The sequence below is a fragment of the Aethalodelphis obliquidens genome, unplaced genomic scaffold (genome assembly GCF_003676395.1).
Source record: "Aethalodelphis obliquidens isolate GAN/ISIS:26980383/991018 unplaced genomic scaffold, ASM367639v1 scaffold46, whole genome shotgun sequence".
Taxonomy (NCBI): domain Eukaryota; kingdom Metazoa; phylum Chordata; class Mammalia; order Artiodactyla; family Delphinidae; genus Aethalodelphis; species Aethalodelphis obliquidens.
The window spans coordinates 12,077,566-12,092,318 of NW_020837990.1; the positions used below are offsets into that span (position 1 = coordinate 12,077,566).

Below are 14,753 nucleotides of genomic sequence, written 5' to 3' on the forward strand. Positions count from 1 at the left end.
AATGAACATTTTGGTACATGACTCTTTTTGAATTATGGTTTTCTCAGGGTATATGCCCAGTAGTGGGATTGCTGGGTCATATGGTAGTTCTATTTGTAGCTTTTTAAGGAACCTCCATACTGTTCTCCACAGTGGCTGTATCAATTTACATTCCCACCAACAGTGTAAGAGGGTTCCCTTTTCTCCACACCCTCTCCAGCATTTATTGTTTCTAGATTTTTTGATGATAGCCATTCTGACTGGTGTGAGATGATATCTCATTGTAGTTTTGATTTGCATTTCTCTCATGATTAGTGATGTTGAGCATTCTCTCATGTGTTTGTTGGCACTCTGTATATCTTCTTTGGAGAAATGTCTATTTAGGTCTTCTGCCCATTTTTGGATTGGGTTGTTTGTTTTTTTGTTATTAAGCTGCATGAGCTGCTTATAAATTTTGGAGATCAATCCTTTGTCAGTTGCTTCATTTGCAAATATTTTCTCCCATTCTGAGGGTTGTCTTTTGGTCTTCTTTATGGTTTCCCTTGCTGCGCAAAAGCTTTTAAGTTTCATTAGGTCCCATTTGTTTACTCTTGTTTTTATTTCCATTACTCTAGGAGGTGGGTCAGAAAGAATCTTGCTGTGATTTATGTCATAGAGTGTTCTGCCTATGTTTTCCTCTAAGAGTTTGATAGTTTCTGGCCTTACATTTAGGTCTTTAATCCATTTTGAGCTTATTTTTGTGTATGGTGTTAGGGAGTGATCTAACTTCATACTTTTACATGTAGCTGTCCAGTTTTCCCAGCACCACTTATTGAATAGGCTGTCCTTTCTCCACGGTACATTTCTGCCTCCTTTGTCAAAGATAAGGTGACCATATGTGCGTGGGTTTATCTCTGGGCTTTCTATCCTGTTCCATTGATCTATCTTTCTGTTTTTGTGCCAGTACCATACTGTTTTGATAACTGTAGCTTTGTAGTATAGTCTGAAGTCTGGGAGCCTGATTCCTCCAGTTCCTTCTTTCGTTCTCAAGATTGCTTTGGCTATTCGGGGTCTTTTGTGTTTCCATACAAATTGTGAAATTTTTTGTTCTAGTTCTGTGAAAAATGCCAGGGGTAGTTTGATAGGGATTGCATTGAATCTATAGATTGCTTTCGGTAGTAGAGTCATTTTCACAATGTTGATTCTTCCAATCCAAGAACATGGTATATCTCTCCATCTATTTGTATCATCTTTAATTTCTTTCATCAGTGTCTTATAATTTTCTGCATACAGATCTTTTGTCTCCTTAGGTAGGTTTATTCCTAGATATTTTATTCTTTTTGTTGCAATGGTAAATGGGAGTGTTTTCTTGATTTCACTTTCAGATTTTTCATCATTAGTATATAGGAATGCCAGAGATTTCTGTGCATTAATTTTGTATCCTGCCACTTTACCAAATTCATTGATTAGCTCTAGTAGTTTTCTGGTAGCACCTTTAGGGTTCTCTATGTATAGGATCATGTCATCTGCAAACAGTGACAGCTTTACTTCTTCTTTTCCGATTTGGATTCCTTTTATTTCCTTTTCTTCTCTGATTGCTGTGGCTAAAACTTCCAAAACTATGTTGAATAAGAGTGGTGAGAGTGGGCAACCTTGTCTTGTTCCTGATCTTAGTGGAAATGCTTTCAGTTTTTCGCCATTGAGGATGATGTTTGCTGTGGGCTTGTCATATATGGCCTTTATTATGTTGAGTAAAGTTCCCTCTATGCCTACTTTCTGCAGGGTTTTTATCATAAATGGGTGTTGAATTTTGTCAAAAGCTTTCTCTGCATCTATTGAGATGATCATATGGTTTTTCTCCTTCAGTTTGTTAATATGGTTTATCACATTGATAGATTTGCGTATATTGAAGAATCCTTGCATTCCTGGAATAAACCCCACTTGATCATGGTGTATGATCCTTTTAATGTGCTGTTGGATTCTATTTGCTAGTATTTTGTTGAGGATTTTTGCATCTATGTTCATCAGTGATATTGGCCTGTAGTTTTCTTTCTTTGTGACATCCTTGTCTGGTTTTGGTATCAAGGTGATGGTGGCCTCGTAGAAGGAGTTTGGGAGTGTTCCTCCCTCTGCTATATTTTGGAAGAGTTTGAGAAGGATAGGTGTTAGCTCTTCTCTAAATGTTTGATAGAATTCGCCTGTGAAGCCATCTGGTCCTGGGCTTTTCTTTGTTGGAAGATTTTTAATCACAGGTTCAATTTCAGTGCTTGTGATTGGTCTGTTCATATTTTCTATTTCTTCCTGATTCAGTCTTGGCAGGTTGTGCATTTCTAAGAATCTGTCCATTTCTTCCAGATTGTCCATTTTATTGGCATAGAGTTGCTTGTAGTAATCTCTCATGATCTCTTTTATTTCTGCAGTGTCAGTTGTTACCTCTCCTTTTTCATTTCTAATTCTATTGATTTGAGTCTTCTCCCTTTTTTTCTTGATGAGTCTGGCTAGTGGTTTATCTATTTTGTTTATCTTCTCAAAGAACCAGCTTTTAGTTTTATTGATCTTTGCTATTGTTTCCTTCATTTCTTTTTCATTTATTTCTGATCTGATTTTTATGATTTCTTTCCTTCTGCTAGCTTTGGGGGTTTTTTTATTGTTTTTTTAATATGAGCTAACATTTATTAAGCACTTACTATTAGGTATGCACTGTGCTAAGAAGCGCTTTACCTTTTTTAAACTATCTTTTTTTAAAGAAGAAATCTGGGAAATGTGTGTAGAGTACATACATATAATTTCAATAAGATGTAACATTTAGAAACCAAATGGATGTTTTGCCTAATGGTTTGGGAATGATACATATTTTCATGCTTAGAAAAATCCTATTCTATTTAATACCTCACATTTTATTTCAATATTGCACTGGATTTGATCTTTGCTTTGAAGATTTACAATGACTATTTTTTTGATGTATATATATTTTAATTAATTTATTTCTTTTTATTTTTTTGACTGCATTGGGTCTTCATTGCTGTGCATGGGCTTTCTCTAGTTGTGGCGAACGGGGGCTACTCTTCGTTGCGGTGCACGGACTTCTCATTGCAGTGTCTTCTCTTGCTGCGGAGCATGGGCTCTAGGCATGTGGGCTTCAGCAGTTGTGGCTCGTGGGCTCTAGAGCACGGGCTCAGTAACTGTGGCGCATGGGCTTAGCTGCTCCGCAGCATGTGGGATCTTCCCGGACCAGGGCTCGAACCTGTGTCCCCTGCATTGGCCGGCGGATTCTTAACCACTGCGCCACCAGGGAAGTCCCTTACAATGACTATTCATTCAAGAATTATTTGAGTGCCTACCATGTGCTGGCTACAAAAATAAGACATGCCTTCTTGCCCTAACACAATTAAAAATTGAGCAGAAGAACAGGCAAGTAAAAAGACGTAGATTTCAAGTTTCTACGATGTCCACTCAAAATGTCTGTTATGGGGACCCTTAAGAGGATTACCTACTCTGGACATAGAAGGAATCCTGGAGATGGTTACCCCTGACCAAATTTTTTAACAGCTTTATTGAGATATCATTCATTACTATACTATTTACCCATTGAAAGTGTACAATTTAATGGTTTTATTTATATTCACAGAGTTGTACATCCATCACCAAAGTCAATTTTAGGACATTTCATTAGCCAAGATGCTAACTTATGCCCATTAGTTATCACCCTCCAATGCCCACCGCTCAGCCCTAGGCAACCTCTAGTCTACATTCTGTCTCTATGTATTTGCCTATTTTGGACATTTCATATAAGTGGAATCATACAACACGTGGCCCTATGTGACTAGCTTCTTTCACATAGCAGAATGTTTTAAAGTATCCGCCATATGGTTGCATGTATCAGTACTTCACTCCTTTCTATTGCCAAATAATATTTCTTTACATGGATCTACTGCCTTTTATTTACCCATTCATCAATTGATGGACATTTGAGTTACTTCCACTTTTTGTCTATTATGAATAATGCTGCTATGAACATTCATGTACTAGTTTTTGTGTGGACATGTTTTCATTTCTCTTGAGTATATATCTAGGAGTGGAATTGCTGGATTATATGGTAACTTTCCATCTAGCCTTTTGAGGTACTGTCTGATTATTTTCCAAGGCAGCTACCCATTTTTAAAAATTAATTTATTTTATTTTTATTTATTTTTGGCTGTGTTGGGTCTTTGTTGCGTGCATAGGCCTTCTCTAGTTGTGGCCAGCGGGGGCCACTCTTCATTGCAGTGCCCAGACTTCACTGCAGTGGCTTCTCTTGTTGAGGAGCACGGGCTCTAGGTGTGCGGGCTTCAGTAGTTGTGGTTCGCAGGCTCTAGAGTGCAAGCTCAGCAGCTGTGGTGCACGGGCTCAGCTGCTCCGCAGCATGTGGGATCTTCTCGGACCAGGGCTCGAACCCATGTCCCTTGCATTGGCAGGCAGATTCTTAACCACTGCGCCACCAGGGAAGCCCAGCTGTCCATTTAAAATTCTCACCAGCAGTGTATGAGGGTTCCAACCTCTCAATATCTTCACCAACAGTTATAATTATTTATCTTTTTGGTTATAGACATCCTAGTGGGTGTCTGACTGAATTCTTAATGGTTTATAGGACTTAGCAAGGTTAAGAGGGAAGAAAATGCATCTAGAAGGCAGAACAGCATGAAGTGCCCAGGCAGGTATTGATATTTATGTTTGGTTGGAGCACTAGATATATGAGAGGGAATGTGGGAGATGAGGAATAAGAGTCAGAAAGTAGAGAAAACTCTGCTAAGGAGTTTGAAATTTATTTTGAAGGCTATAAAAGCCAGTGAAAGATTTTAACCAAGAGAGTAGCATGATCCACTCTGCATTTTTAGACTTAATCTGGGAGCAATATAGTGATTGATAAATACAGACCAAAATGGAAAATAGAGACATCAACCAAAAGGGTAAGAGCGAGAAATAATGGGAAAGTGAAATATGGCAAAGGCGATAGAGATGTAACAAAGAGGGACATAATCAAGACATAATGTGGAGATAGAATTTCTAGGGCTTGGTATCTGTTTTAATGGGAAAGATGAGAAAGGGGGATTCAAAATAATTCCTTGCTTTCTGTTTTTGACAACTGTGTGAATTTATTATGCAATATGTAATATTAAAAATAAGAAAGAGTGGTTAAGACACATAAAAGAAAACTATGGAATTCACCAAGATATGAAATATATAAGATGGACAAATTTGAGACTGAAGATTATGAACTCAGTTGTAGGTATCAGGAAATTACCTCAACCATATATGAAAAACCCACAGCTAACATCATACTCAGTGGTGAAGATTGAAAGCCTTTCCTCTAAGACTAGGATCAAGACAGGGATGTCCACTTTTACCACTTCTATTCAATATATTATTGCAAGTTCTAGCCAGAGCAATTAGGCAAGAAAAAGAAAAGCATCCAAGTTGGAAAGAAACAAGTAAAACTATTTCTATTTACAAAAGACATGATCTTACATATAGAAAACCCTAAAGATTTCGCCAAAAATATAAATTAGAACTAATAAACAAGCTCAGCAACATTGCAGGATATAAAACCAACAAACACACAAAAATTAGTTGCATTTCTATACATAACAATGAATAATCCAAAAAGGAAATTAAGAAAACAATTTCATTTACAATAGCATCAGGAAGAATAAAATATTCGAGGAATAGTCAAGGAATAACCTCGACTAAGGAGGTAAAAAACTTGTACACTAAAAACTATAAGACATTGCTAAAATAAATTAAAGAAGACATAAATGGAAAGACATCTATGTGCATGGATTGGAAAACTTAATATTGTTAAGATATCAATACTAGCTAAAGTGATCTACAGATTCAAAGCAATTCTTATCAAAATTCCAATAATGTTTTTTGCAGAGATAGAAAGTTCCACCCTAAAATTCGCATGGAATCTCAAAGGGGCCTGAATTAGCCAAAACCGTCTTGAAAAAGAGGAAAAAATTTGGAAGATTCACACTTCCTGATTTCAGAACTTATTACAAAAGTACAATAATCAAAAAATATATACAATAATCAAAAAAGTGTGGTACTGGCATAAAGGCAGACATAGACCAAGGAATAGAATAGAGAGCCCAGAAATAATCTCTTGCATATATAGTCAAATGATTATTGACAAAGGCACCAAGACCATTCAATGCGGAAAGGACAGTCTTTTCCCATGGTGCTGGGAAAACTGGATATCCACATGCAAAAGAATGAAATTAGACCCTTACCTTATATAATATACAAAAATTAACTCAAAAAGGATCAAACACCTAATCATAAGAGCTAAAAGAAGAAAACATAGAGACAAAGCTTCACAACATTGATTTTAGCAATGATTATTGGATATGACACCAAAAGTTTAGGCAATAAAAGAAAAAATAGATAAATTGGACTTCATCAAAACTGAAAACTTTTGTGCATCAAAGGACACTATCAAGAGAGTGAAAGGACAACCTACAGAATGAGAGAAAATATTTGCAAATCATAGAGTATCTGATTAGGGATTAGTATCCAGAATATATAAAGATATATAAAGAACACGTACAACTCAACAACAAAAAAGCAAACAGCGCAATTCAAAAAGGAGCAAAGGACTTGAATATACATTTCTCCAAAGACAACATACAAATAACTGATAAGCACATGAAAAGATGCTCAAGATCACTAGCCATTAGGAAAATACAAATCAAAACCACAGCGGGATACCATTTTACACTCACTAAGATGGCTATTATAAAATGAAAACAAACAAACAAAACACCAGAAAATAAGTGTTGGTAAAGATGTGGAGAAATTGGAACGCTTGTGCATTACTGGTAGGAATGTAAAAAAGTGCAGCCACTATGGAAAACTGGCATTTCCAAACTGTTAAACAGAATTACCATATGATCTGGCAATTCCACTTCTGGGTATATACCCAAAAGAATTGAAAGCAGGGATTCAAACAAATATTTGTGCACCAATGTTCAGAGCAGCATTATTCACACTAGCCAAAAGGTGAAAACAACCCAAGTGTCTATTAACAAATGAATAGAGAAGCAAAATGTGGTATTATACATACAATGGAGTATGACTTAGTCTTAAAAAGGATACATGCTGTAACATGGATGAACCTTGAAAACATGCTGAGCGAAATAATCTAGAGACAAAAAGAAAAATATTGTATTATTCCACTCATATGAGGTACTTATAATAGGCAAATTCATGGAGACAGAAAATAGAGGTTACCATGGACAAGAGAAGAGGGGAATGAGGAATTATTGCTTAATTGGTACAGAGAATCAGTTTGTGATGATGAAAAAGTTCTGGAAACGGATAGTGGTGATGGTTGCACAACATTATGAATGTATTTAATGCTACTGAATTGTATACTTAAAAACACTTAAGAGTTTCCCTGGTGGCGCAGTGGTTGAGAGTCCACCTGCTGATGCAGGGGACACAGGTTCGTGCCCCAGTCCGGGAAGATCCCACATGCCGTGGAGGAGCTGGGCCCGTGAGCCATGGCCACTGAGCCTGCGCATCCGGAGCCTGTGCTCCGCAACGGGAGAGGCCACAGCGGTGAGAGGCCTGAGTAACGCAAAAAAAAACGCAAAACAAAACAAAACAAAGTTAAAACATTTTTTAAAATTTATTTTTTATTTATTTTTGGCTGCATTGAGTCTTCATTGCTGCAGGTGGGCTTTCTCTAGTTGCAGCGAGCTGGGGCTACCCTTCGTTACAGTGAGTGGGCCTCTCATTGCGGTGGCTTCTCTTCCTGTGGAAAATGGGCTCTAGGTACTCACCTAGAGCTGTATTGGGCCACAGTTGTGGCACACAGCCTCAGCAGTTGTGGCTCATGGGCTTAGTTGCTCCGTGGCATGTGGGATCTTCCTGGGCCAGAGCTTGAACCCGAGTCCCCTGCATTGGCAGGTGGATTCTTAACCACTGCACCACCAGGGGAGACCCAAAATGGTACATTTTATGTTATGTATATTTTATCACAATAAAAGATATGCTGAATCAGGCTCCTGGACTTTAGACTATACTACAAAGCTACAGTAATCAAGACAGTATGGTACAGGCACAAAAACAGAAATATAGTTCAATGGAACAGGAGAGAAAGCCCAGAGATAAACCCATGCACATATGGTCACCTTATCTTTGATAAAGGAGGCAAGAATATACAATGGAGTAAAGACAGCCTCTAAGTGGTGCTGGGAAAACTGGACAGCTACATGTAAAAGAATGAAATTAAAACACTCCCTAACACCATACACAAAAATAAACTCAAAATGGATTAAAGACCTAAATGTAAGGCCAGGCACTATAAAACTCTTAGAGGAAGACATACGCAGAACACTCTCTGACATACATCACAGCAAGATCCTTTTTGACCCACCTCCTAGAGAAATGGAAATTAAAAAAAAAAAGGGACCTAATGAAACTTAGAAGCTTTTGCACAGCAAAGGAAACCATAAACAACACGAAAAGACAACCCTAAGAATGGGAGAAAATATTTGCAAATGAAGCAACTGACAAAGTATTAATCTCCAAAATTTACAAGCAGCTCATGCAGCTCAATATCAAAAAAAAAACCAACCCAGTCCAAAAATGGGTAGAAGACCTAAATAGACATTTCTCCAATGAAGATATACAGATTGCCAACAAACACATGAAAGGATGCTCAACATCACTAATCATTAGAGCAATGCAAATCAAAACTACAATGAGGTATCACCTCACACCAGTCAGAATGGCTATCATCAAAAAATCTAGAAACAAGAAATGCTGGAGAGGGTGTGGAGAAAAGGGAACCCTCTTGCACTGTTGGTGGGAATGTAAATTGATATAGCCACTATGGAGAACAGTATGGAGGTTCCTTAAAAAACTAAAAATAGAACTACCATATGACCCAGCAATCCCACTACTGGGCATATACCCTGAGAAAATCATAATTCAAAAAGAGTCACGTACCAAAATGTTCATTGCAGCTCTATTTACAATAGCCCAGAGATGGAAACAAGCTAAGTGTCCATCATCAGATGAATGGATAAAGAAGATGTGGCATATATATACAATGGAATATTACTCAGCCATAAAAAGAAACGAAATTGAGCTATTTGTAATGAGGTGGATAGACTTAGAGTCTGTCATACAGAGTGAAGTAAGTCAGAAAGAGAGAGACAAATACCATATGCTAACACATATATATGGAATTTAAGAAAAAAAAAGTCATGAAGAGCCTAGGGGTAAGACAGGAATAAAGACACAGACCTACTAGAGAATGGACTTGAGGATATGGGGAGGGGGAAGGGTAAGCTGTGACAAAGCGAGAGAGAGGCATGGACATATATACCCTACCAAACGTAAGGTAGATAGCTAGTGGGAAGCAGCCGCATAGCACAGGGAGATCAGCTCGGTGCTTTGTGACCGCCTGGAGGGGTGGGATAGGGAGGGTGGGAGGGAGGGAGACGCAAGCGGGAAGAGATATGGGAACATATGTATATATATAACTGATTCATTTTGTTGTGAAGCTGAAACTAACATACCATTGTAAAGCAATTATACTCCAATAAAGATGTTAAAATGAAAAAAAAATGGCTTTGAAGAGCAGTGAAGAAAGTATGGTCTTTTTAATAACTAATATGGGGACAACTGGATAGCCATACAGAAAAAAAATAAAACTTTGTCAGTACCTAACATCATATATAACATAATTCCATATTTATACCCGTAACATAAAATAATGAAGGTTTGGGAGGTAGTATATGGGAGATATCTCTCAAATATTATATTGTTATCTTAAACAGGAGAGCAAAAAAATTGGAAAATACTGATGTTTAGCCATGTTAAGACTATTGTCTCCCAGTGTTCACCAACCCTAAACTATTCACAACATTTTCTCAATCGCTGCCAGTTCCCCACAATGCAAGACCCATCTTAAAGCAGCTGAGTCATCCCAAATTCCTAAAAATACCCTACCCTAACATCACCCTTTTCAATCATTATCAAGACTGTGTCAAGTTGAGGTTCTTCCTTGCCAAAGGCTTAATAAATAACTCCGTTTTGTTTGATCAAGTTTTCTTAGGTGACTTTTGTGGGGGAGTAAAAAATGGACAGTCCTTACCTTTTTTAGATATAAACTGAACTATTTATAGATGAAATGATATAATTTCTGAGAAAAATTTAAAAATAGAGAAAGTAGATAGGGATAGATAAGATTGGTTATAACCATTGTTGAAGGTGGGTAATGGTACATGGGAGTTCTTTATACCATTCTGTCTACTTTTGTATGTTTTAAATCTTCTATAATAATAAACAGTTATTTTTCTTTTTCTAGTCCTTAAGAGGGGATATATTCATTAAGGTCACAGTAAATGTAAACTATCTGACCATGACTACCAGGCTCACATCTAGAAAGCATCTAGCCAAATGTATCCTAAGTCATGATGGATTCTGCAGTTCCGCCCCTGATGGAAGGCAGGGAAAAGCAGAGTGGCTGTAGATTTGAGAGAAATAATTCTTTTTAATGCCTTCCTACAACACCCGTAATGTAGACCTAAGAGTAGAAATAATTAACTTAAATTTGACATTTAAATTTTGGTTTAAAAAAAAGGAATAGAGAATATTTTTTTGTGCTTTATTTATTCAGAGAGTAAGATTGTGCTACAGTCAGCTAAATTCTTAGTTGTTCTTAGAATGTGCTCCTTCCTACACTCTACACTGGAAAAATGAATCTTATTCTTTCTTAGCATCATGGACTCTGAAATTGGCAGTTATTAGGATTCCACACACACACAGAGTGATGCTCAATGTGAGGCTCTGAATAGCTACTCATGTAAGTTGACTTTTCTGTGCATTTGTATGGAGGAGGAACCAGCTCAGGTTGATGTCCTGGGAACCAGTGAGGCTCTCGCTTAAACCCTGAGGGAAGAGAAAAGAGGAGTCTTAGTAACCAATCTCATTCTTATTTCTGAGGGAATAGACAGTGAGGGAATAGACAGTGAATCATGTCAAAATTGAGAAAACAGAGAAATCATTCACTCATTCATTCATTTATTCACTCATTCAATTTACTTTTATTTGTGTTCCTTCTATGTTCCAAGCATTTAGTTAGGTCCTGAGAATATAAGAATTAAAAAGAATAGTCCAGGGCTTCCCTGGTGGCGCAGTGGTTGAGAGTCCACCTGCCGATGCAGGGGACACGGGTTCGTGCCCCGGTCCGGGAAGATCCCACATGCCGCAGAGCAGCTAGGCCTGTGAACCATGGCCGCTGAGCCTGTGCTCCGCAATGGGACAGGCCACAACAGTGAGAGGCCCGTGTATTGAAAAAAAAAAAAGATAGTCCACCTACTATGGGTTGAAAGTGGTATTTTTTTGTTGTAGCTTGTATCATATGTCGTTTCAAAATAGTGTCCAAACTGCAAAGAAAAAGTAGTAGATTAAAAATACAGTCTATAACCAACACTGGGAAATACAGGATACAATGACATGAATTCTAACAGGCTGTGTCATATTTTAGATTGACTATAAGTCTATATGTCATTAGCCTATATCCTACTAATGTTCACATCCTTTGTTGGTTTGTTTGTTTAGGAGATTTAAGGGAAAGATGCAGATAAACAACAAGTCTAGGTAGGCAGGGACCAGGGAAGAAGCTACCCTGAGTCAGAAGACATTATATATATATATATTTCTGTAGATTGATGAAGTCCAAAGAGAAGCAAGAGAAAAAGCATGCTACCCATCCTTTCATTACCTTACAATAATATAATGGTCAACTTGATAGTAAAGTGGGATAGGCATTCCAGCTGAGGACTGTTGCCCTTTCCCAACCACTCAATGAACAGAAGTCTGAGAGATCTCAGCATTGGAAGTTATCAGATTCCTGACTCTCAAATGGTCATTGGTATTTCCTTTTCTAACAGAAGGAAACAAAGAAGAGAAAGTTCGATTACCTGGGAAGGCAAGGGTTTGGGCTGCACGATATGCTTTAGGTCATATCTCTCCTGGTTCCAGTTGCCCATGAGGGTACGGTTTGAATAGGCATCTTCATTAGTGGTACATCTCCATCCATACTGGAAAAACTTGGACATATCATTCCAATCTGTCCACACTTCAGCATGGCCATCTGCATTAACGAGGCTGCCACAGTGTGGGTTTGTAAGGAATGAGATGAGGAAATCTCTCTGGGAAAAGGCAGGAATAGAAAAGCTTGTTGCACAAACCAGAGAGGAGAAAAGGCCTCCCTTTCTCTTCCTTCGCCAAGCATAACATAACACCTTCTAAGAATCTAGGCTTTCCTCCCAGTTTAATTGTTGTGGTTCAGTTTCTTTCTCTCCAAGTTCATGAATCCTTTGACCTGCCCTCTCAATCAGCAGTAGTAGGTAACTATATAGATTAAATGTCCCCCCCCCCTAAAAGACAGGAGAACTTCAGTACCCCCAATACTATATGGAGAACTAGAAAATGTTCTGGTAATTTTGAGATGTAGGAATTTAAGGACTAAGAGTATTGCTATCGTCAAAGGGAACAGGAAGAAATGAGAGTTGGATAACTAGATAATACAATAAATGATCAATAAATGACAGTTTCCTTCCCTCTGGGCCCAGATCAAATGTCACTTCTCAGGATGTGCCATTCCCTTTTCATGATGCCTTCCCTCAAGTTAACTTCTCTTTCACTTGTCTCACACAGAACTTTATGTTCACATCTTTATATATTTATAAATTTATACCATATGTTAGAGTTCTTCAAGGAAGTGTGGAATCTCCTACACTGATCCCTTGAGGACAGGATCTGTGTCTTTTTCATTACCGTATCCTCTCCTTCTGTTTACCCTCCTAATCAATAGTACATGGCACATACCAGATGACCAATGTCTGAATTTCAATTTTTTGTAAGTAATCAGAGGCCTAACCATGTTTACTTTTGGTTAAAAGATGAGTCTGGTCCCTTGGCTTAGGAGCAAGACAATACCTCCCCTGAAGCTGAGTAATTTGAAGTTGAGGAGCTTGTGTTGTCTGAAGATTTTATAGTAGAGTGACAGAAAACCTTACTCTGCCGTTCCATGTTCTTTAAAGGAAGAGATGTCACCAAACCTGGCCCTCCCAGTTCTCCAAGCAAAGAAAGAATATAGATCACCCAGATCACCAGATGGCCATGATTTGGAGTCACCACCCACCCACTTTTCCACAGGTAGAGACAAAGCCAACACTGTAGGTTTAAAGGTAACTGCTCTCACACCATGTGCCTTTGTGAAGAAAGATGCACACACTGATGTCAACAAACAGCATGATGACTAAAGAGTACCTGGTCCTACAAAGCCCAACAGACCAAGTACTCAGACTGCAAACCAAGATGACACCGTCCCTGGGGCTGTAAGGACAGACATCACCACCCACTCAGTTGTCCAAGTCTGAAACCTGGGGCTTATCCTAGACTCTGATTTCTCTTTCAACTCCCTACATCTATTCTCAATCACTAGGTCTTGTTGATTTTTGAATCAGTCCACTACCCTCCATCTCCACTGCCAAGTTCCAGTTCAGATCACTATCAGCCTTAGTTTCCATTACTGCAGTAGCCTTCTCTCTGACCTCCTTGCCATCCGCCTTTTTCTCCTCCTATCATTTCTCCATAAGAAAGCAGAATTTTTGAAAATGAAAATCTAATTGTGTCATCTTCCTATTTAAAATCTTTCACTGGCTGGCCACTGTTTTCAGAGCAAGGTTCAAGGTTGTTAAAATGTCTATATGACCTGGTCCCTGCTTAACTTTTCCGTCTCATCTGTTACCCACTCTCCCTCAAAGTACATTTCAGCCAAACTCAGCTGTTGTGTTTTTCCATCATGCTTGTGCATGTATTGTTCCTTCTGCCTCTTCACTCCTCTTGACTCAGGTAAGGTGTACTTTCCTCCCTTTAGCTTTCAACCCAGGTGCACTTCATCCAGGGAATCTTTCCACTTCACCCCCAAACTTGGTAAGGTTCCCCTCTGTGTGCTCCCACAGCACCCTGAATTACTCCATTCATAGCACTGCATCCCACTAAATCAGAATTGCCTCTTTTGCTGTGCATCCTCCACCAGACTACAAGCTTGGTGAAATCACAGGCCACATCTTGTTCCTCCATATATCTAACTGCTCTCACAGGCCTGGCACATAACAGACACTCAACATTTCTTGAATGAATAAAAGGTAGGAAATAGAAGCACCTGGAGGAATTCCGAACAGCAGTAACAATGGGTTGCAGTCATTTCGGATGAGATGAAGGCTGTTAGAAAATCCTCTGTGTCAGGATGCAGGACACAGCCTAACCTCTTCTTGGCCTCAGCCCGGCCCTGCTTCCTTCACTCACAACTCGCCTCACCTTCGACCTGTCCCTCGGCACTAGTGACTGCTTGTGACCTCACACAGGTGTGATGAAGTCGCTCAGGGCTCAAAGGCATCTTTTTTTTTTTTTTTTTTCCGGTACGCGAGCCTCTCACTGTTGTGGCCTCTCCCGTTGCGGAGCACAGGCTCCGGACGCGCAGGCTCAGCGGCCATGGCTCTCGGGCCCAGCCGCTCCGCGGCATGTGGGATCTTCCCGGACCGGGGCACGAACCCGTGTCCCCTGCATCGGCAGGCGGACTCTCAACCACTGCGCCACCAGTGAAGCCCAAAGGCATCTATTTTAACACTTCCGATAGGGTGAGGGAGTGAGGGAACGGGGCGGTCGGGGTATCGCTTTTGCACTCAGGGATATTTTCCTCCTCGGATGTTGCTGCACCAGACTGTCAA

General features: G+C 39.2%; 1 protein-coding gene across 2 annotated transcripts; it reads right to left on the reverse strand.

Moving 5' to 3' along the window:
• Positions 1 to 10,609: 10,609 nt before the first annotated feature.
• CFAP68 (cilia and flagella associated protein 68) lies at positions 10,610 to 14,516 on the reverse strand. Of its 2 annotated transcripts, XM_027082330.1 has the most exons (4): positions 14,189 to 14,516; positions 11,937 to 12,167; positions 11,333 to 11,399; positions 10,610 to 10,902 (listed from the first exon to the last, which is right to left on the reverse strand). In XM_027082330.1, the coding sequence occupies exons 1-4, from the start codon at positions 14,228 to 14,230 to the stop codon at positions 10,733 to 10,735; spliced, it is 510 nt and encodes a 169-aa protein (XP_026938131.1). In that variant the 5' UTR covers positions 14,231 to 14,516; the 3' UTR covers positions 10,610 to 10,732. The 2 variants fall into 2 exon arrangements, with proteins under 2 accessions (XP_026938131.1, XP_026938132.1); XM_027082331.1 differs by lacking the exon at positions 11,333 to 11,399 and having other exon boundaries at positions 10,813 to 10,902.
• Between the last annotated feature and the right edge of the window lie 237 nt (positions 14,517 to 14,753).